Below are 24262 nucleotides of genomic sequence, written 5' to 3'. Positions count from 1 at the left end.
CGACCCCGCCAGAGCCAACCTTCACGAAGGGATGAAAGAGGTAGCCGAATGGATGAAGAACAGCCGCCTGAAACTGAACTCGGAAGTCCTCATCCTGGGATCCTCACCCTCCGCCTGGGACGACTCCTGGTGGCCCCCCGCCCTAGGCAGCGCACCCAAACCAACAGACCACGCACGCAACCTGCGCTTCATCCTGGACTCCTCCCTCTCCATGACCAGACAAGTCAACGCCGTCTCCTCATCGTGCTCCAACATCCTGCGCATGCTACGTAAGATCTTCTGGTGGATCCCCACCGAGACCAGGAAGACGGTCACCCAGGCCCTCGTCACCAGCCGTCTGGACTACGGCAACTCCCTCTACGCCGGAACCACCGCCAAACTCCAGAAGAGACTCCAGCGGATCCAGAACGCCTCAGCACGACTCATCCTGGACATCCCCCGTCACAGCCACATCTCCGGACACCTGAGAAACCTGCACTGGCTCCCGGTCAACAAGAGAATCACCTTCCGACTCCTCACCCACGCACACAAAGCCCTACACAACCAAGGCCTAGGATACCTCAACAGCCGCCTCAACTTCTACGCTCCCAAACGCCAGCTTCGATCGACCGGCCACGCCCTCGCCGCCGTCCCCCGCATCCGAAGAGCCACCACAGGGGGACGGTCCTTCTCCTACCTCGCCGCCAAGACATGGAACTCCCTCCCGACCCACCTCCGCCTGACCCAGGACCACCTCGCCTTCAGGAAGCAACTCAAGACCTGGCTGTTCGAGCAGTAGCGGACCCCCCCCCCCCTCCCCCAGCGCCTTGAGACCCTCTGGGTGAGTAGTGCGCTATATAAATGCTTTGATTGATTGATTGATTGATGCCATGAACATTGAAGAGGATTAATGGCACTTGCAAGAAACCAGTAGCAGACTAAGTTACCTGCTCTTATACTGCATCTTTTATGATGCCCTAGTGTCTGCCTTGACTAGGTCAATGTGATCCTGCGAGCACAACCAGCTCACAACATAGTAGGGCCCAATGCACCATGGTACCATGTTAAGCTACCTTGAAGAGCAGTACCAAATTCCACCATTCTGTCATAACAGAAAATAGCTACCTCCATGGAAACAGCAGCAAAGGGATCTCCCCTGGCAGCACTTGAGTACTCTAATCCACCCCACTTTCTCCAATCTACCCCACTCGCTCCAATCTACCCCACTCGCTCCAATCTACCCCACTCGCTCCAATCTACCCCACTCGCTCCAATCTACCCCACTCGCTCCAATCCACCCCACTCGCTCCAGTCTATCCCACTCCTCCCCGTCTATCCCACTCCTCCCCGTCTACCCCACTCTTCCCCGTCTACCCCACTCTTCCCCGTCTACCCCACTCTTCCCCGTCTACCCCACTCTTCCCCGTCTACCCCACTCTTCCCCGTCTACCCCACTCTTCCCCGTCTACCCCACTCTTCCCCGTCTACCCCACTCTTCCCCGTCTACCCCACTCTTCCCCGTCTACCCCACTCTTCCCCGTCTACCCCACTCTTCCCCGTCTACCCCACTCTTCCCCGTCTACCCCACTCTTCCCCGTCTACCCCACTCTTCCCCGTCTACCCCACTCTTCCCCGTCTACCCCACTCTTCCCCGTCTACCCCACTCTTCCCCGTCTACCCCACTCTTCCCCGTCTACCCCACTCTTCCCCGTCTACCCCACTCTTCCCCGTCTACCCCACTCTTCCCCGTCTACCCCACTCTTCCCCGTCTACCCCACTCCTCCCCGTCTACCCCACTCCTCCCCGTCTACCCCACTCCTCCCCGTCTACCCCACTCCTCCCCGTCTACCCCACTCCTCCCCGTCTACCCCACTCCTCCCCGTCTACCCCACTCCTCCCCGTCTACCCCACTCCTCCCCGTCTACCCCACTCCTCCCCGTCTACCCCACTCCTCCCCGTCTACCCCACTCCTCCCAGTCTACCCCACTCCTCCCCGTCTACCCCACTCCTCCCCGTCTACCCCACTCCTCCCCGTCTACCCCACTACTCCCCGTCTACCCCACTCCTCCCCGTCTACCCCACTCCTCCCCGTCTACCCCACTTCACTCCAATCTACCCTACCCCACTACAATTCAATCTATCCTAATCTACCCCACTCCACCTCAGTCTACCCCAATTAACCCCTACCCAATCTATCCCACTCCACTCCGTATCACTAAGGGCATCAGTACACCTTATGGCTGGAAGTGGTGATGGAGTATTTGAGAAGAGAATGACTCAAATAAACAGGAGGGGTATGTGTTTGCTTGAGTGTGTGTGAGAGCGTTGGGGTCAGGTCGAGGAATCCTGAATCACCAAATTCTACAGGTACATGTATCCAAGTATCCAATTCTCACCCTGAGATGTACTGATTCTCTCTGCTCATTACAGGAGAAAAAGTGAACGGAGGTTCAAAATACAAACACAAAACATTTCGTGGCTTCCACCTACAATATTATATCAAGTCACAAAATTGTCAACACTTGAACATAAGAAATGCAAAAACAGCATTACTCCTGAGGGATGAAGGCAAGTTCGAGGCATGTGGGCTGCTGAATTCATATCTGTGCATAGATCGCCGCCTAGTGTTGGGTCTGGATAATTGCACATTGTTGTCCTGGAAGAGTCTTCGAAGTATCACGAGATAGGTGGCTCCTCCCCTGGACTACAGTGCGCATGGGCATCCCCTCCATCATTAGATTGTTTTTTTCCGCCATTGGGTTCGGATGTCCTAATCTTAGCTCTTAGAGTATTTAGGCCTTTTCACGTCGGTATTGTTTTCGTTCGGCGCCGAGTAGTTTCATCGAAGTTAGCCATTTGCCCTTCGACGTCCGAGGCCCGATCAAGATCGACGATGGAACCAAAAACATCGAATAGCCCCTTCAAGCGTTGCCCTCTTTGCAACGCTAAGTATGCTCGCTTCGACGTGCACCCGGTGTGCAACAAGTGCCTCTCTCCAAACCACGACGAAGCCACCTGCATGGCGTGCTCCAGGTTTCGATCGAAGAAGACCCTTCGCATTCGTCGAGCAGCTCGGCTCGAGGCGCAGAAGGCGACGCCGCACCCGGACAACAACTTCGGGACCGAAGATGAGGAGGTCGTGGACCATGAAGTTCAGGGAGAGCTGTCGGATCGGGCGTCGGAGCGTGATTCCGACTAGGATGCAGAATACGAACATATAATAGATGAAGAGGAGGATGACGTCGTCGTACAGGTAGGAGATGACGAAGAGGCCCTTGGGGCCGAGGAGGATGGCTCAGAAAACGAGCTAGGCCCTCAGGTCGCCACAGGGCCGAAGGAGGCACTCGATAAGGCTCAGGTCGCGGGATCGCCACAATGCCTTACCCAAGATCATTCCTCTCGTTCTTCCGCCCCGCATAAACGCCCGGCGTCGAACTATCCTAAAGAGCCATCGGTATCTAAAGCGCCATCACTCGATCAACGAGAATCGAAACTGAAGGCAACGGCACCGAAATCGAAACCGAAAGTAAAAGAGTCTCAACACGGCGACAAGGCCTCGAAGCCCTCGGAGCCGAAAACACAAAAGACGGCTGTCGACGCCAAGAGAGGTCATGGGGACGTCGAGCCACGGGCGGCGCCGAAACTCAAAGCCAAGGTCGACGACACCAAAGTATCGGCGCCAAAGAGCGTCCACACAGATATGGAGGGTGGCCATCGAGAGCCAACTGTCCAGAAGACGACATCTGGTACGGGGCTTGATGCCACAACGAAGAAGGCGTCGAAGGACCGTGTCCAATCCACGACGCCATCGCCCTTTGTCAAGCAGAAGGTGTCGGAGTCGTTATTACGCATCCACGACAAGGCTTCCACAACCGGTGCGAAGACCGCCCCGCAGCCGAAAACGGTCAGCGCGGTTCACATCCCGTCGACGCATATAAAGTTCGGCCTCCCACCAGCGGTGCGACCGAAAATGTTCGACGCAAAGAGGGGTCTCGACCCGCAAGAAGCTCTCGACCCGAAGAAAACGGTCAATGCACCAACAGGAATACAGATGGGACAGAGACCTGTTGCAGTGCCTCACGACGATGAGGTTCCAAGGCAGTTTATCGACGCCACCACTGGTAGACTTTCCATATACAAACAGAAAATTGTAACAGAGACACCAATGGAGCCATACAAGATTCCATTAAAAAAAGAAGAGAACCACATCACCAGTTCTGGTGGAACATATTCAATTTGGCACCCCAGAAACTCGGTCATTCTCGCCCACACAATCTGATTCGGATGCTGGAGATGATGGGGATGCTGAGGGCACTTATCCTGTGGATACTGACCCTGAGGACCAAAACCAACCTTGGGTGGACAATACGGATGCTGGGGACACACATACTGCTCCGGACACACAGGCATATGTGGCAAAAACATCTCGTACAGAGGACACTGCTGCTTTCAATGCCTTAATTGAAAGAGCTACCAACAATCATGACGTACAGCTCCACACTGATCCTATTGAGGACGACTTTCTAATGGATACCTTCTCTACTTCAGAAAGATCTGTGAAAACTCTGCCCATGCTGAAGGGGGTCCTAAAACAGGCTAATGACATTTTTAAGGAGACCACTAGGGCGAGAGTCCTTAACCCTAGAATTGAAAAAAAAATAGGCCAGCTCCAGTGGACCCTGCCTACATAAAAGGACAGTTGCCTTTAGACTCATTGGTGGTTTCCAATGCTCAGAAGAGCCAACTCACAGACAACGGGTGATGCTCCTCCCCCCGACAAGGAGTCTAAGGTCTGGGAAACATCAGGAAAGAGGGTTGCTGCACAGGCAGCTAACATCTGGAGAATTGCCAACACTCAGGCACTTCTCGCTAGATACGACAGGGCGCATTATGATACCCTAGAGACACTGCTGCAGCACCTCCCAGATCAGTATACAGAAGGAGCGGAGACACTTAGAGAAGGGAAGCTCATTAGTAACGCTTGCATTAAATGCGCTCTTGACGCGGCTGACACTGCAGCTAGGGCTATCAACACCAGCGTCATGTTAAGAAGGCATGCTTGGTTGAGAATCTCAGGATTGAAACCAGAGATACAAACAACTATACTCAATCAACCGGTCAACCCTAACTCCCTCTTTGGCCCCGAGGTTGACACCACACTTGAGAAACTCAAAAAAGATACAGAGACTGCAAAGTCTATGGGGGCTCTACAATCCCAGCAGTTTCGGAGTGGGTCCTTTTGTCGCTCTAGCAACAGAGGACCATCTAAAACCCAGAACTCCCAACAGTCGCAGTACACCAAAGGAGGTACACAGCCCACCTATAACAAAAATAGGAGAGGTGGATACCGTGGAAACAACATCAAAGGCAGAGGCCGAGGAAACAACAGCTCCAGGTCCTCCGCCACCAACAAACAGTGACGCCTTGTCACTGCCCCCCGACCACGTAACACCTGTCGGAGGGAGACTACAGAGGTTCCTGCCAGTCTGGGAATCCATTACTACAGACAGGTGGGTGAGAGAAATTGTCCAGTACGGTTATTGTCTGGAGTTCACGTCCACTCCACCCAACATACCACCAAGACACCGTCATATGTCCGCAGAGCACTTGTACTTATTCCAACAGGAGGTTCTCAGTATGCTCCAAAAAGGAGCCATAGAACTCGTGCCTGCAAAGGAACGAGGATCAGGGGTGTACTCACTGTATTTTCTAATCCCCAAAAAGGATGGATCTCTCAGACCCATACTGGATTTAAGACCTCTAAACCGTTACATTCTGTCAGAGCATTTTCACATGCTCACTCTGCAACAAGTGCTACCGTTGCTCAGTCAGGGAGACTTTCTCGCAACATTAGACCTCAAAGATGCGTATTTCCATATACCCATACACCCCTCACACAGAAAGTATCTCAGGTTCACTGTTCTCAATCAGCATTACCAGTTCAAAGTCTTCCCTTTCGGGGTAACGACGGCACCCAGAGTGTTCACCAAGTGCCTGGCTACAGTGGCGGCACACTTAAGGAGACAGCACATACATGTCTATCCTTATCTGGATGACTGGCTTATCCAGGGAAAGTCGGCCCAGCACTGTGCCAGCCACATGTCCCACACAATTCACCTTCTTCACAGCCTGGGCTTCTCACTGAATTATCCAAAGTCCCACCTTCAACCCAACCACGTACAGCAGTACCTAGGCGCAACCATAGACACTCTGGCAGCCACGGCACAGCCAAATTCAGTGAGGATCAACAGCATTCAGTTGCTCATAAAGAAATTCAGACCTCAACACTCACTCCCAGCGAGAGTGTTTATGCAGTTGATAGGCATGATGGCCTCCTGCATCTTCATAGTCCCACACGCAAGATTACATATGCGCCCGCTTCAGGAGTGCTTGGCACGTCAGTGGAATCAGGCCCATGGACAGTTAAAAGACCTAGTGTTGGTGAGCGGTCGGGCATACAACTCTCTGCATTGGTGGAATCCACAAAACCTTTGCAAGGGCCGACCGTTCCAAGAGCCTGTTCCACAAATCATACTGACAGCGGACGCGTCTCTCCAGGGATGGGGAGCTCACGTACTCAATTACACAGTGCAGGGACTATGGTCGACACTGCAAAAGAGGATGCACATCAACCTTTTGGAACTAATGGCGAACTTCCTTGCAATAAAAGCATTCAAGATACACTTGTGCAACAAGGTCGTGTTGATCCGAACGGACATGGCCGCCATGTACTACATACAGAAGCAGGGAGGGACGCACTCGCCACAGTTCTCATCTGGCTCAGAGCATGTGGAAGTGGGCCATTCAGAGGAACATCTTCCTCATGGCGGAACACCTCCCAGGCAAAGACAACCAGATGGCAGATCTGCTCAGCAGGCACAGCCACCAAATGCACGAGTGGGAGATACATCCATCAGTACTCCAACCGTACTTCCGACAGTGGGGTCATCCAGAGATAGACCTATTCGCCACAAGGGAAAACGCAAAATGCCAAAACTTTGCCGCCAGGTTCCCACATCCACAGTTGCAAGGCAATGCGATATGGATGAACTGGTCTGGCAAATTTGCGTACGCTTTTCCCCCAGCACCATTAATACCGCTGGTGGCACGCAAGCTCAAGCAACACTCGATGACGCTCATCCTGGTTGCTCCAACGTGGGCACGCCAGCCATGGTACACCACTTTTCTGGAACTCTCCGTGGTACCACATCAAAGGCTACGGCTCACACCCACTCTTAACGCAGAGCCGTGGCGCGAGTCAGCACCCAGATCCGCAACAGCTGAACCTGGCGATATGGCTCCTGAGATCCTAGAATTTGGCTACCTAAACTTGCCTCCAGACTGTATGAATATCATCAAGGAGGCAAGGAGACCCACTACCAGAGCATGCTATGCGGCCAAGTGGAAGAGATTTGTCATGTACTGTAAACATAATGACATAAATCCACTGGATGCGTCAACCCAGAACATTATCTGTTATTTATTACACTTATACAGATGCAATCTGGCATACAATTCCATCCGTATACATTTAACCGCATTGGCGGCTTACCTTCAGAACAGGCAGCACCTCTCACTCTTCAAAGTGCCTGCCATCAAAGCTTTCCTGGAGGGCCTCAAACGTGTCATTCCCCCTAGACACCCCCCGTCACCGGTCTGGAACCTAAATGTGGTCCTCACCAGACTGATGGGACCACCTTTTGAACCTCTACACTCCTGTGAGATTCAATTTCTAACCTGGAAAGTAGCTTTCCTCGTTGCCATTACTTCCCTAAGACGAGTTAGTGAACTTCAGGCACTCACCATTCAGGAGCCATTTATACAGGTTCATGCAAACAGGGTCGTGCTACGCACCAACCCTACTTTCATGCCCAAGGTAATTTCGCAGTTCCATATGAACCAATCTATAGAACTACCAGTGTTTTATCCTAATCCTGAGAATGTAGCGGAGAGAATGCTCCACACCCTTGATATCAAAAGAGCTCTCATGTACTATATTGATAGAACACAAACTTTCAGGAAGACAAAACAACTGTTTGTTGCCTTTTCCCCGCAGCACAAGGGCAACCCCATTTCCAAAGCAGGGATAGCTAGGTGGATCGTTAAATGTATACAGATTTGCTATGAAAAAGCTAAGCGCACACTAACGATTCCTCCGAGAGCCCACTCCACTCGAAAGTTGGGGGCCTCCATGGCTTTCCTAGGAAATATTCCCTTAGAGGAGATATGTAGAGCAGCCACATGGTCCACTATACATACCTTTACCAAACACTACTGTGTAGATGTACACTCAAGACAGCAGGCTGCTGTAGGCCAGGCTGTTCTCAAAACACTTTTTCAGACTGCTGCAGCTGGCATGGGCAGCCGCCGCTAAACGGAGGGACTGCTATATAATCTATGCACAGATATGAATTCAGCAGCCCACATGCCTCGAACTGATTCTGCTACTTACCAGTATGCATCTGTTCTTGGCATGTAGGGCTGCTGACATTCATATCGCCCACCCTCCTCCCCGGCGCCTGTAGCAGCTGTAGCATTCAGTAATTTCTAGTTAGCATGGTCATCATTCACTGTATTACATTCCATCTATGCCACAATGGGGGAAAACAATCTAATGATGGAGGGGATGCCCATGCGCACTGTAGTCCAGGGGAGGAGCCACCTATCTCGTGATACTTCGAAGACTCTTCCAGGACAACAATGTGCAATCATCCGGACCCAACACTAGGCAGCGATCTATGCACAGAAATGAATGTCAGCAGCCGTACATGCCAAGAACAGATGCATACTGGTAAGTAGCATAATCAATGTGAAAGTTGACAAAACAAAGAATGGCGTGGAGAAGGGAGAAGTCACTCACTGAAAACCAACTGGGCTAGAGAAGGTGGGTGGGATATATTTCAAGATTACATCTTCTATTGCTAACTAGTCACACTACTTTTCATAGAGACACAGGAGCACTGGCTATGAAAACATTTACGTAAAATTTAGCGGAAAGTGGAGAACCATATTTTGACCATTCACTCACTACTCATTCCACCAAGCTGCGATTGGGACGTCAGATTGACACATGAAAAGAGGCAACTGCCAGAAGCAACTGATAAAAAAAATCAATGACCAGAATGCAAGCTAAGATCTGCACCAGCGTCGCTCTTAAGCCTCATTTTGACCAGACCATTGATTGTGTGTTCCCCAATTGTCGAAACATCTCCATTACTCATATTTTCAGTAAAGTAAAAAAAAATAAAAAAATAAAAAAACGGGCAGGGGAGAGACCCTTTAGTGCACGTCCTGTAGTTATAAAACACCAAAGGGGGATGTATAACGTTTGTATGTTTCAAAACACACACAGAGGTGCAACCGTGTCAATATATGTGATGAATGACAGAATAAACTATTGGCCTATAGGCCAGAAAAGTAATTGTTCTATTACTTAGGCTTCTCGTAGAATGCAGAGACAAAGCCCTCAACTGGAGCTCTTGGGTGTAACAATTGGGGACTTCAATTCACGGACCGACCCAATCTGCAACAACATTATATATATATATGATCAAGGGCTCTGTGTAGCCCAAAACGCGTCATGGTGGCGAGAAAGCATAAAATAAAATAACTGAAGCACTGATTTAGAGATGTCCGTTCCGTTTGAGGAGTAATAAGGAGGAGTATTGTGTGTGTGTATATATATATATATATATATATATATATATATATATACACACACACATATATATTATATATGAGAGAATCTTGTAAAGAAAGGTCAGGGAGGCTTTTCCACCGCATTGCATGTGGGTGTAGTAAAATGTACCCCTCTGTCCATGGTCCCACCCGGCTCACACCCAATAAAGATGGTGTGAACATGGTAACATGCTGAACTCAAAAGCTACAGTGCTACCAGATCTTCAAGAGCCAGTTCCCAAAATCCACATTGGATTGGTTAGGCAATTACCCTGAAATGCTGAACATCTATAAAAAATGTAAGCCTAAGATAAAAACTGCCTTTTATAGGAGGCGAGAGTCAAAAGTGTCCTGTCGCTTTTTTCTTTACTTTAAGCCCGTGCTGCAGTGCAACATATATAAAATACATTGACCACATCAAGAAGGACTCTAACGAAGGTGAAACATACTGACTTTGCCAATGCTTGTTTTAATTACAAGAAATTTGGTAAGCAAATCGTCAAAGTAGCTGAAATTAAATGTGACCAGCAGAGGGCAGACTTGACCTATTTCCTTGTAAGTCACCATGTAACCTTGATTTTAAAAGAAAATGATTTGGTTAATCTATACATTCTATAGTATGGAGCAAATTTGCATGCGCTGTGCTGGACGCAGCAGCATGGTAACTAACTGTGCTGTTGATGTGTACCGATTCATACTTTATTTTTTTTTAAACACTACTCCGTTTTATATTCAATTAAATTAAAAACATTAACCCATATTATATTCTAATTTTTATTAAGAAATAATTTTAGAATTGACAATAACAAAATTCAATTGTATTCAATTACTCTAACAACTTTAATCTAGTTTTTGTAATATACTTTTGTGCTCATATTCAAAGTTTATACTAAATTAATTTTACTTAAAATTGCAATAAATACACCGGATTTAATTAATTGTTACGAGTCCTAACCTTAAAAATATATATGTGTATGTTGGTACATACACATATTTTTGATGTTGGAACATTTGAAACTAATTTATCTGCAAAGGAAAGACCTGCAGTGTAGAAGACTCGAAAACGCACCTGCAATGTAATGAGCCCCGATGTAAAAACAAATATGTTATGACTCCATATGCATCTCCTGCGAGTTAACGGTAGCCCGCCCAGACATCAGTCTCTGTAATACGCCAGGACGTATTTTGCAACATGTTTGGGAACTAAAAGTACTTTCCTGTAGTCTGTCACCAGACATCGAGGCTCACCGACTACCCTAACTGGGGCAGTTCTTCTGTCTCCATCTCGGGCAGAGCTAAGCCCGAACCCTGTCCAGGCATAGGGCTGAGCTGGAGGGCTCTCTGTAAGCGGCCTGTCCCTCAGCTATGATACACTCGCCGGGCCTATAACAGATCATACGAGAGTATGGGGAACTCGTCCCACTACAGCACACTCTAGCATCCGCTAAAATGAGGCCGCCAGTATCCTTTTCGCTATGGTATCTATGGACTTCACTTAAGTTGATTCAAAGAACCGAGACCTGCACAAGAGGCGCTGCTTGAAGGAAGTCAGAAACGGGACAAGAGAGTGAAGGGAAAGTGTAAAAGCTGGTGGTCCATCCGAAGAGGGGCAGAAAAGATCACTTCGGATCTATCTTACTAGCAGCATAAGATATGACTTGCGACGCATTCAGCAAGCAGACCGCATGAGGCAATTGCTAGCCTGGGAGACGTGAAGGCCGCTGTTCGGGCCACAGCACGCGCCCCTCTGGCACACTGCTCTTTAAATGTATATATCCTACCTGGAAACTACTCTTGTTCTCACAGGCGTTGCCTGCATGGCGAAGCCTGCGTTTTTACTTAAGGGTCCGCTCACAGAATTCATCATTCGTTTGCTGAGTGTCCGCTGGGCATCCATTTTATGCTTTCGAGCCGTAAGTTTATAAATGCTGCAAATTCGATCCACCGCTCTAGGCACAGCACGTATCTCCTGCAAGGGAAAATAAATAAATGTAGGCAAAATTAATCCATTAACTTCCAGGAACAACGAGCTTGGCAAAACTGACCTGACCAGGTGCACATTAGTTTGTTCTTTTACTCATATAAAGAGCTCAGTACTCACCTTGTGCACTAGACGCATGCACCCATCCTTCTAAAGAATATATCTACATTATGAAAGGATTCCCCAATGGAATTAAAAACAGGGTTTTACTATATCTAAGCATTTATAAAAGAAATGGTGTGTCAACAGGGTGGCAGGCTTTTAAACCTCTGTCCTTCAGTCTGAAACACTTCTTAGGCATGCTTAGGGAGAAGATGTGCCTAGGCTACAAAATATAAAGTGCCAATGTGAGGAATGCACTTCTGACAAGGCGAGGGTAACTGCAGACTGCCTCTGCTTAGAAAAGCAGCAAATTACAACACGGAGGACCAAAGCCACCCGCTCGCCAGAACCACAAGCATATCTTTGGATAAGGTAAAGGAGAACCTGGTGCTTGGGTCAGCAACAGAGGCTGGACATGAAGGTGGACACCTAAGAAAGTCGAGCAACACAAGATGGCTCCACTGCCCTGAGGGGAGCACTCCTGCTAACCTTTACACACTAGGGGTCAGACGTAGGACTGTTTTTAGCGGTAGCAAATGGAGTTGGGCAGTTTGTGACAGCTAAATCGGCTTTTGAAATTTACGAACCCTATTTTGCGAGTCGGTAACCTATTACCAACTTGCAAAATAGGCTTGTGAGTTGATATTAGGAAGGATTGTGTCATGGGCATCCCTTCCTAATAGTGAGTCGCGAGGGGAAGGGGGGGGGGGGGGGGGGGAGATGTACAATTGTTTTGCGATGGAATGCGGTCACAAAACAACAGCAGTTTGCCACCTACTTCAAGTAGGTGGTAAGCCAGTCGCAAATGAAAAGGGGTTCCTGGGAAACCCTTTCCCATTTGTAAATAATAGCAAAATTGTTTTATTAGGTACAGGCATTGGTACCCTTAAAAAATGAAAAACGTTTAATTTTTCGTTTTGAAACGCATTCCGTTTCCCTTAAGGAAAACAGGTGGCATTGAAAAAAAATTGCTTTATTTAAAAACAAACAGATAGTGTTCTGCTGTCCCCAGCCGGCCACCATCCCAGTGTTACTGTCCGTCCCAATGGGTCACAAATTGCGATTTGCCTCATGAATATTGATGAGGCTTGTCAACTTCAACCCCATTGGGAATTAGAGACACATTAGTGCATTTCATTTTGCGAGTCTCTAATTGAGAGTTAGACTTGATAGTTGCAATTAGAGACTCGCAAAATGAAATGTTGGTACATCTGGCCCCTAGTCTCCTTGCGGCCCAGAGTGGAACTATGGTGGGCCAGAGCAATGCCAGCAAGAGGATGTGCTGCAGCTTTGGCGCCGCTTGCGATCCAGTGGGCATTAAAAACGTTACGGTGGCAGAGAGAATTGGGGAGCAGAAGTTTAGGGACAGCCGAGCAGAGTAGAGGTGGTCTCAGTTCAACTTGTGGAAAAGCGTAACCAGGGCAATAAGCGACTGCGTCCCAGCCTACATTCTCACACCTTCCTCCCCGTCCAACCATCTACGTTAAGGACAACACTTGTTGCAGAGGACACCTAGCGATGGATGAAATAAAAGGAGGGTAGGTGTCTTGTGCCTCGCTGCCCTCGGAGTGGAGGAACAATGAAGAGTGAGCCACAGGGGGCAGCGCCCGACATTCTGCTTTATTGTGGAAGATCTCTGAATGCATGAGAGACTTAATGATAAAGAAATAACAGGCAGACCATCAAAGGACCAAGGTCTCTCTCCAAGCTTGATAGTAAAGAGGATAGAGGCACTAGTAACCCTTCCATGAGGTGTATTAACAGTGCTATCTTGATCCCCAAGTTTACTGGACAGGAAGAGAGGTAAACTTACAAAAAATACCTGCATGCCTCCTAGGAACTACTGTCTCCTTGTAACCTATAGCAAACAGTATGTCTGGCTTTCAAAGGAGCACAGAGGCTTTACAAATAGTGCCCACCAACTCTTGCGGCAGGTTTCTATATCCGAACTGACTCAAAGGCACATCATCACACAGCCGTCAGCATCGGGTAAACTGCCAGCATCATGCAATCTAATTTCACGCATTTTATGTATTTTGGGACCAAATGTTGTTCAAATGAAATTGCATTTCTTAGAGCACACTCAAGAAAGAACTGACAAGAGTGTCATAGTCTTAAAGTGTACACATAAAAAAGAAACAGGACTAGGAGTGCCAGAGAAAGCCAAGCGCGTCATCGGCTTCGAAGAGGCATACACCACAGGCACGTCTTCCAAGGGTACATTTACCCAAGTGCTAGTTTAGTAGCTTGGAACACTTCATTTCAGAAATTAAAGAATTTTCAAGGTAACATTTTCAAAATAGCCAAAGTTGGTAACATTATTTCCAGCTCTCACATTGCTTCCTTTGTTAGCATGCATGCCAGATAATACGTATAAAAAAAAGATGAATAAACACAATTTCAGCTTACCAAAGCTCTTTTAGTGTCTAGAGAAAGAATTGCTAGCAAGCAACATGTCTTCGTGAAAATGCTTCCTCCTTTGTCGGCCACTTTATCACCGGCCTTTTCTCGGTACGTCTGCATTAGCTCGGTTAATGTGTCCACCGAATTCTCCACAGCATAGACTGCTTGGGTTGTTTTTTCGTACTTAAAAAGACAACATGTCAAAGTAAATATAGCGCATCTTTTCTGTATAATATTTAAAGTAGCATCTAGAGGAACAATACAGGACTATCGTAAAACGTTTATTGGTGCTCTATTAAACTCTGAAACACAGCAAAAAAAACACCTTCAAATTTCAATGTAGAATTGAACATAGGTTGGATCATGGACAGCACCCGTCCAATCCACGTACAAAATACATGTGTACATAAAGCGTTGGAGGTTTTCATCGAGCCACAATCTTCTGACACCGCACAAACTTCCGCCAAACTATATCTACACAGCAGAATTCTTTGATGTTTACACACGTAAATTCAGCAACAAAATGTCTTGAATGTTTACTTCGGCTAATTTAAATTCCCTTTTTATCATAGCATAGTTGTACCCACTACCCACCGACCTTTATTTTCGATTACTGGTTTCAGGGCAAATATTAATCTGTAAATGTAACTGACTATTGCCAATCTTTATCTCATTGGGAGAGCATTACAAAAAAACATTTACTTTCTTTAATGACACAGTCACAAAATCCAAAATTCTTGTTGGCCTCCCTTTTATAACAACCCGGACAATCAAAGTTGACTTCCATCTGAACGGAACATTGGAAACCCTAGCTATATACAGAGACTGTCTTACATCATAGCAGGCCCATGCAGCAGCACCAAGCGATGTCGCCTTGTAGGCTTCTTCTGTGGCTGCTAGGATGTAAGGCGGCCATGTTATGTGGATTGAATATACAAAGGGATGCTTCTAGTGCAATAAATGGACAAAGGAAAACATTTTCTGTTCAAACATAATTCTTGAGTTTGAGAGAAATCATAAAAGCGTGATATAAACAAAGGAGGGAAAAGGAGATCATAATTCATTTTTTAAGATCAGACTAGCACATAATGTCTTGCATATCGGAACTACATCAACGATATTGGTAACTTAATAACATACATGCATGGTCTGGAGTAGAGAGGAGGGCGAATACTACTCTAGAAAGAGAAAAGCATCAGTGTAGCCAGAGGTTAGATAGATTAATAGGCTACCTATTGTTACTGTATACACAAAGCGTGTTCTGCGTTAAAGTAAGATTGTAGTAGAAGGTCACTTAGGGGGCGTGGCCAAGCAACATGGCCGACAGGACGTGAGCTTTGCAGCTCCCGGACGGCCAGCCGTATAATCCTGAAGGCTAGACCTACTGATAAACACTCAGCGCAGCACTGAAACCAGTGGCTCGTGGTGCATTGTGGGGTACCGGCTCCAAGCTGGGACAATCGTTAATCATGGCGGTTAGACCTTGCACTTTTTGGCGGGATTACCCCTGACGTTTTGCCTCTACCTCCGCTATTTTTGACTGCCTTAGATGCTTTGGACACTTTGCTACTGCTGATCAGTGTCAAAGTGCAAGTGCTCCCTGTATAAAGTGTAATGGTAATTGGTTGTCCATGGTTGGTATGTTTGCCTTACTAGTAAACTCCCTAGTAAAGTGCACTATGTGTGCCAGGGCTGGTAATGCAAATGCTACTAGTGGGCCTGCAGCACTATTTGTGCCACCCACACAAGCAGCCTTAAAAAGGGAACTCAGGCCTGCCATTGCAGGGCCTGCGCGCAGTTTTTTAAACTGCCATGTTCTTTCAAGTGCACTCACTTGCCAGACCTTACCCATCCCTTTCTATGCACATCAGACACCCCTATGGTAGGTCTAGGGTACCCCCTGGACAGGGTGTAGTGCATGTGAAAGGTAGGACATGTACTAAGGTGTGTGTCATGTCCTGACAGTGAAATAATCTCCATTTCGTTTTTCACTGTTGAAAGGCCATCTTGCCCATAGAACAGAATGGGAAGGCTGTGTAATGTGTTTTCCAGCCTATTTTCCCAAAGGCTTAAGATGGAAATGTGAAGTTTAGTATGCCTGAACTCACAATGTAATAACACATCCTTATATGAAGGTGGTTTTTGCACGGTGTGTTCAGTAGCCACTCTTTTAGAAGTGGCTGCGTTTTTGTGCTTCGACATTTGTGTGTGTCTCTGCCTGGCTGTGGATTGACTGTCTGGATTTGAAAGCGATAGGATCTGGGTAATGTCTTGACCCAGGAGAGGAGGTGAGACAGCAACAGGCTGACCTGCATCTGGAGTGTAGGGGGAGGTGAAGACCCTAGGGGTGAAGAGGCCTGGGTTGCTGCTATAAAACAATTGGCTCATCTCCTGCTGAGTGATTGAGAATGCAGACCCCCACAAATCAAAGGAAGAAAGGTGTCACTGGCAGGGAGACACACAGAACTGGTTTGAACAGGGGTCAGTGCCCCCTGAAACACAAAAACTTCAAAGCCATTGAGGGGTATAACTATGAGAGCTGAAGCCCCTGAACGTTGGAGAATGGCTTGATCAAGTGTGAACAAGACTGGAGCTACTTCGTGGTCAAGACGACCTTTACCAAGGAAGAAACAACTGAAGAGACTGAAGGATAGGACTGACCCTTGCTATGTGTTCTGGGGCGGGCCTGCAGTTTGCTGTTTTAACAAAGGAAAGGCTAAAGGGACTTTGCTGTGTCCCCCTGCTTGAAGGACTTTGCTGTGTCCTGAAGTAACTGATCCCTAAGGGTCCAAGTTGAGCTGGATCCCTCTTCGGAAACACAGGAACACAAAAGTTTCCATGAGAGCCTCAGCGGCACTGTGTGTGTGCGCTTGTTGCAGCCCGAGACCCTCGTAAGGCGTGCCCTGTGATCGTGGGAGTCCAAGCAAGGATCAGCGACGCGGTGTGCGTGTGCTTTGTGCAGCCTGAGCCCCTTTGTGAGAATTGTCCAGTAATCGTGTGCACCGGAATCCAAGTGAGTATCGACGCTGTGTGCGTTGTGCACCGTGAGACCTACGTGAGGATTTGCCTTGTTGTACAAGTTACTTACCTTCGGTAACAATGTATCTGGTAGAGACAATTCTAACTGCAGATTCCTTGACGTAGAATTATCCCCAGGCGTGAGACTGGACCCGGAAAACGTTCTTGCCCAGCATCTCTGCGCTCCGGGGGGCGGTGCCACGCGACTCCGCCCAGACGTCCTCCGCGGGCGTGATGTCAGCGAGGTCATATAAGCCCCACCCCGGCACGCTGACGTCAATTTGCTTTGGAGAACTTTTCCGCGCCACAACGCGGAGCCATCACAGCAAAACTGAGGACAGCATGGGAACAGTGTGTGAAAAAGCATAGAGAGAGACAAAAGGGGAGGAACAGCACCTGGTGGCACGGAGTCGCCAGGAGGCCACAACAGGAAAGCCAAATCAGGAAAAGAGCAGACCACCTCTGAGGAACAACTGTGCAAACCAGGTGAAAGCACCGGGCAGCACAAAAGTACCAGAAGGCCACATCAGTAAAGCCACAGGAGGAAAAGCGCAAGGCACCCCTCCTTGGAGCCATCGAGCAAGCCAAGGCGAGAGCCAGGCCGGAGGCACCAGCAGCGGAAAGCGCTGGAGAGAAAAAGAGAGAGAACGCAATCATAGCCCACACCGCAAAGGGCCACCAGCCCTGAACAGAGGAGGAACAGCAATCCATCCCCAGACTACATAGTCAAGGAAGGCCAGAGCCTCTGAAAGGAGCAGGAGGCCAAGGACAGGCAAAAGAACCCCCAGCAAGAAGATCGCAAGGGGATCGGAAATTGCAACAAGAAAGGGAAAAGGAGCAAAAGCAGGCCCCTACACTGGGGAGAACCCAGCTGAAGGGAGCCAGACGGGCAGAAAACGAAAAGGTCCTCCACAGAAGACAAGCCACCCAGAGGGAGGCGAGCGCACAAGCTGAGGGTCCTCGCAGAACTGGGAGGAAGGGCGGGTCGTGAAGGAATCTGCGGCTAGAATTGTGTCTACCAGATACATCGTTACCTAAGGTAAGTAACTTGTACATCTGATAGACTACTAGCCGCAGATTCCTTAATGTAGAATAGATACCCTAGCCATACCCAGAAGGGAGGAGGGCCTGTGAGAGAGAGCCCCCCCCCCCAGGAGAGACCAGGGCCCCTGTAGGGGACATGGCACAAGAACAAGAAGGAAAAGGCCAGGATATCCCAAGCCCAACCAAGGGAGAGCGCCCAACACCCTGCAGGGTCAGACAGCACCCAAATAGCCTCAAGGCACACAAGGGCCACCTCGAACCCAGGGAGAAGAGGTATAGCCAGAGGCAGTACCCACTGGAAGAAACACATGCAGAGATAGGAAAGAGCCGAAAACACCTTGGCCGCAAGCAGCGGGTAAGACCGGAACGGCCCCATCACCAACAGCACAGGCGGAAGAAGAAAAGCACCGTTGCGCAAAGCCCCAGCGGAACCAGAGGCAGGGGCGCAAGGAAACACATCAAGATCACAACCGTGGTGTAGAACAAGTAGTCTTGCATAGGCATGCGCCGCCAGCAACAGGCAACACCACGGAACAGCGCTCCCAGGAAAAGGCAGACACCAGCCGAAGGCAGAGGCCAGGGAGGACCAGGACACACCCCAAGGGAGGGGCCGGGCCAGAAACACACACACACACACACACACCACGAAGAAGTGGAGGAATTGGCCGAAAATAAGAGAGAGAGAGGCGGAGGACGAGCCCAAGCCGGCCACCAGAACACAGAGACCAAGGAAAGCCAAACCCTCTGGAACATCAGGCAGAGAACCAAGCCAGAACACAGGACAAAAGTGCGGAACCGCCACAACACGATGCCGCAGACAGCAAGCCAGACCAGCCCAGCGACATGGCGACAAGGAGCAGGACGGACCTAGCGCAAGCTGCAACAAGACAAGTGGCAAGAAGATCGCACCTGCGACATAACGTGACGCAACAAAGAGCAAGGAACCCAAAATTGTGACCACACCTCCCCAGCATGACAGAGCGATGTAATAGCTACAAGTATCCCACATTGGGTAGGTTACGTCCCAAGAACCATGGGAACACCTCTTAGGAAAAAATTTCCGCATCAGAGGACAAAACAGAAAGACATGCAGAAACACCCCGCAGACAGCTTACCAAGCAGCCAAAAAAGAAGAGACAGAAGGCCTAATCTCAGGGCCTATCGGGCTTATTAACAGCCAAAACCACAAGTCAACAAAGGGCCGAACCAGCAGCCAACAGCACCAAGGGCCCAACAAAGGACCCCAAGGCATATCAACCAGACAGAACACACAACCTGGGCTACCCGTTACAAGACCCCAGGTAAACAACGGGAGAACACCTCCAAAAACACAGACCGACAGTCAGGTCACTGAGGGAGGGGGGAGGAGGGTGAAGCCCCGCAAGAAACCTCTGAATGGCAGAATCCGTAGGGGCGTGGAACAGAGCGCCATCAAAGGGGAGGTCAACCAGCCGTTCTCCAACGTTCTCAGGGAAAACACTATCCCGCAGCCAGGCATGGAGACAAAGGGCCACCAAAGTCGCCATGGAACGACCAAGCACCTCCGAAACATCTAGAGCCGAGCAAAGAATAAACGCCGCCAGCTCTCGGCCATCCAACACATGGTGCCGCAGATCAACGCAGGCACCCTCCTGAGAACCGGAAGACAGAAGAGACTCCGCCGAGTCCCATAAGCAAGAAGTGGCTCTGGCCAGTACACAAGAGTGTTAAGGGCCCGCAAAGCAGCACTGGAGGAGGCGAAGATGTTGCGCCCTCAAGACTCTAACCAGCGGGCCTTCCGTGACAGGGGAAGACAACACCGACGGCAAGGAGGGAAAGGCAGTCTTTAAAAGAGGGCACCTGGTAGAGGGGTGGAGGGAAAGACAGACAGGATTATGCGAAGCAGGATGGTGGCGGTGCAAAAGAGGCTGGGGCACCGGGTCCCCCGTGGCAGGACGCCCCCAGCCCCCCAAAAGAGAATTTTGGAGCGCAGCCTCAAAGGGAAGGAGCAGCTCCCATCCACCAGAGCCTTGATGGAGAACCTCCAGCAGATGATCTGTGGGGAAATGGGCAGCTGGATCGCCCATGCGCAAGATTCCCGCAGCCGTGGAAACAGCCCGAGATAAGGCAGCACTCGCCTCAGTAAGGCCCCGCGGCGGGGAAAGCAGTTCCTCCGTGGACGACGGCTGCAAGCTAAGGCGGCTGTCCCCCAGCCCAACCGGAGGAAGGAAAGGCCAAGCTGAAAAAGGGGGAGGGTGGACCGATGAATGGGGAACCTGAGGCGTCTCGGCAAAGACTGGGCGCGGCAACGGCGAAGAGCAGTCCTTAGAAGACGCTGGGGAAAAAGCCACGACGAGGTGACCCGTCTCCGGAGAAGATGAAACAAATAGCTGCCGAACCTCTGGAGAAGAGGGGGCGTTCGAAGACGAAGCCACAACCTGACGTCGGACCGACGCCATGGAGTCTGCCACCGACGTCAGGTCAAAGTCGACCGGCGCCGAAGGAGACGCCGGAATGACCGCTTCCACAACGCGCAGTGCGGGAGACCGGGGCTGGGTCGGCTAAATAAGTGTGCCGAAAAGGCGTCGACTCTTCCTCCTCCGACGCAGCCGCCTGTGTGAAAGGACGAGGGGGGCCCAGGGACACGCCCCGACCCCTAGCCTGCCCCTGCGGCGCCACCAGGGCCTGCTGAACGGCGTCACCTCGGCCGCCGCCTGCCCAGAGGGCCGAGGGGCACTCAAGGACGCGCCCGAGCCCCGGCAACCTCCCGTGACACCACAGGGACCCCCGCGGGGGTTTGCGGCGAGGAAGAGGGACCGTGGTCCGAAGGAGGGAACCCCGAAGGGCTGCACCCCGACGGCACCACATTCTCTGAGTCCAGGAGTCCCCGCAAGCGGCAAGGGATCCGCAGACGTCCCAGGAAGAGAAGGAGTAGAGGGAGGAGCCAAAGAGGCCTGCAAGGCCACCGCATAGGCCTCCATCTGTGCTCTGGTCGCCCCTGCGCTGGGGAACGGCGGATAGGGTGACGACGTGTGGGGCTGCACCACCCGCGGAGAACCCACACCCCCAGCAGGCCAGGGACCGGGCCTCGGGGACAAACTGCAACACTTACCAACAGGTGAGCGACGCCCTTGCGGCCTTGGAGAGTGACGATGTCGGAGACGGAAGCGGCGGTTCTTAAAGCCTTCCGCGGGGACAGGCATGGCGACGCCGCCGACCTGGACATGCGTGCCGAAAGGAGTTCGATCTGACGCTCCCGCCGGGACTTCGGCTTCATTTGCTGACACGCCTCGCAGTCTGTGGACTCATGGTGCTCCCCCAAACACCAAATACAGATGGGGTGAGGATCTGTCGCCGACATCTGGCGCGCGCTAGACGAGCACGTCGTGAAGCCCGAAGGCATTCGCACACTGTACCCAAGAAAACGCTGAGCGTAAAAAGGCCCGATAACAGGCCAGGAACACGATCCGGGTCGCGTTGCACGCGGAAAAGAAGAAAACTGACGTCAGCGCGCCGGGGTGGGGCTTATGTGACCTCGCTGACGTCACGACCTCGCTGACGTCACGCCCGCGGAGGACGTCGGGGCGGAGTCACGTGGAACTGCCCCCCTGCCAGCAGAGATGCTGGGCACTCAAGTTTTATGGGTCCAGTCTCACGCCTGGGGATAATTCCACGTTAAGAAATCTGCAGCTAGTAGTCTCTATCAGATATCGTGTGCACCTGAATCCAAGTGAGTCTCATCGACGCAGTGTGCGTTGTGCACCGTGAGACTTTCGTGAGGATTCGGCTTGTTATCGTGTGCACTGGAATCCAAGCGAGTCTCATCGACGCTGTATGCGGGTGCGTTTTGCACCGTAAGACCGTCGCGAGGATTTGCCTTGTTATCGTGTGCACCGGAGTAAAGTGAGTCTCAGCAACGCTGTGCGCGTGATCTTTATGCAGCCTGAGACCCGTGTGAGGAGTGCCCAGTGATCGTGCACCCGAAGCGTAAGGAAGACTCAGCGATGCTGTGTGCATGTGCTCTGTGGCAGCCTGAGATCTTCATAACTGAAGCGGCCCGGACCGGCAGACCCAGAGGAGCGGAGTTGCCGGCCCGAGCCTCCGTTGCCAATTCACAAAGCTGCATTGGAGGCCTAGCCGCTGGACGAGGAGAGTGAGTTCACGCCCCCCAGATAACGTGTGTCGACTCCTGGGGCGGGCCGGGATACTCGTTTTTATAAAACTCGTCTGGAGTCTATTTGTGGTGTCATCATTGGATTATTGTGAGTGTGGTTGCAAATACTTTACACATTTGCTTTGAAAAGAAGCCTGGCTGCTCGTGCCAAGCTACCGAAGGGGTGAGCAGGGCTAGCTAAGTAGCTGACCTTCCTTTCCCGGACATTGGAACGCAAGTCCCTACTTGGCCTAAGGTACCTACCTCAGCCAACCAGGGATCCCGGGTCTAACAATAGCTTACGGAGTGGGGCTCAACTAGGCCCCGGAAGAGGATGGGCCTCATGACGCAGCGACAGTTGTGGAGTCAGGCGCCTGGGATCCGGGTCTCCGAAACGCTGAGACCAGAGGAGATCTAGGAAATTCCCCCGGCTGACCCTGTGGGCTCCCCCCACCCTACCTCCCCCTGAGGCGTGGAGATCGGCAGAGCCAGCAGGCACACTCCCTGCCTGGGTGACGTCCCGGTGCGGCTGTGGACGATCGGGGTTGTGCCCCAAATTCGGTGGGGGCGGGCGCTGCCCGGCCGAGACGTAGTTCTGCCTAGGAGATCCTACAGTGAGCGGCTGGTGTCTGGCGGCCAAGGCAGGGTGGGGCCCGGAGCCTCAGGGTCGAGGATGACTTGATCATCATCGCCGGGCCGCTGGTCTGTTTGGCATTTGCCCCGACTACGTACGCGGAGCGAGTGACCCCAGGGAGCCGAGTTGAGTGCGTCTGTGGCTTGTGGAGCGCTGTCCGTTGTACTCCCTGGGGGTTTGGATCCAACAGGGGAGAGGACGTAGGCTTACGGCTAGAGCGGTCGACCTCAGACCTGGGGAACTGGGTTCGAGTCTCGGCAACGATGCTCAAAATCCTGCGATTCTGGGCAAATCACTGAATCTCCCCGTGCCCAACAAAAATGAATGTGTATCTGTAACGAAACTGGTGCTCATGTAAAGCACTCTGATACCCAGTGCCTCGGGTCCAGTTTGCGCTACATAAAACTCTAAAAAATAAATAAAATAAAAAAACACTGCTGTGCGCTGATGTGAGTGGCGTGCCTGGCCCCGGAGGGCCCTTCTGCAGCAATGTGGGCTAGTCCGTGGGGCCTGATGCTCCTCCTCTTGACTAGTGGACCATTTGGACACCGGGGGCCAGTGTAGATACGGCTTGCCCTCGACTGAGGCAGTGGGGTCTTATTCCACCGGCCTAGGGGTTTTCTCGCCTCTGGGACCGGACCCTGCAAGCGCTCGCAGGTCCCTGATGTAGCGCTGGTCTCCGGGACTGTAATCTGCCTCTGCAGTGCTTGATGAGAGTTGAGGCGGGTGCGCCCCTTACGGTTATCGGCTTTGCAACTGGGGACAGATGGCTGGGGGCAGAAGTCTGAGCAGGAGTGAGGATCCGGAGATGCCCCCGCACGCCATGGGGCAGGCAGTGTACCGGGTGCTTGGAGTGGCCCTCTAGGAAGATGCGTAATGAATACCAGTACTTCGCCCAGTCAGTAGTGGGCACAGGAGTGTCTCTGCCCTGACCATAAGCGAGAGCAGTCTCCGCTCCTGCAGAACTGTCAGATGTTGATTGGCGTGGATTTGGATGCAAGTAGTTGGGGGGCGAGCGGATGGACCTCCATCTGAGGGTGCTGGCTTAGACAAAAGGAATACAAATGGGAGCGACGGAATGCTCCAAATGAGTACAGACATTGTGAGGGCCTTGGATCCTGAGGTTGGCACTCCCGACCTCAGTCACAGTGGCCAAGCGTGTCAGTAGACGTGGTTGTGGACACCTTGCTCGGACAGGAGGGGGAGCTTTCTGAGGAGCATTAAATTGGGAATTCAGAACAACCCTCAAACTGTAACGTTTGTGAAGTCCCGCTATCTGACTGCACTATGC

General features: G+C 50.9%; 1 protein-coding gene across 2 annotated transcripts in view; it reads right to left on the bottom strand.

Annotated features, from left to right (window-relative positions):
• ASPM (assembly factor for spindle microtubules) overlaps positions 1–24262 on the bottom strand; it is a 393967-nt gene that overhangs the window by 25100 nt on the left and 344605 nt on the right. For both annotated transcript variants that reach the window (XM_085601843.1, XM_085601844.1), the window contains exons 28-29: positions 14150–14326; positions 11439–11626 (exon numbers count right to left, since the gene is read on the bottom strand). In XM_085601843.1, the coding sequence (XP_085457969.1) occupies positions 11439–11626; positions 14150–14326 (365 nt within the window). The remainder of the gene's footprint in view (positions 1–11438; positions 11627–14149; positions 14327–24262) is intronic.

This window comes from Triturus cristatus, chromosome 4_2 (assembly GCF_964204655.1).
Source record: "Triturus cristatus chromosome 4_2, aTriCri1.1, whole genome shotgun sequence".
Classification (NCBI taxonomy): domain Eukaryota; kingdom Metazoa; phylum Chordata; class Amphibia; order Caudata; family Salamandridae; genus Triturus; species Triturus cristatus.
The sequence above is the reverse complement of the archived record's forward strand: the minus strand, read 5'-3'. Positions and strand labels throughout refer to the sequence as shown.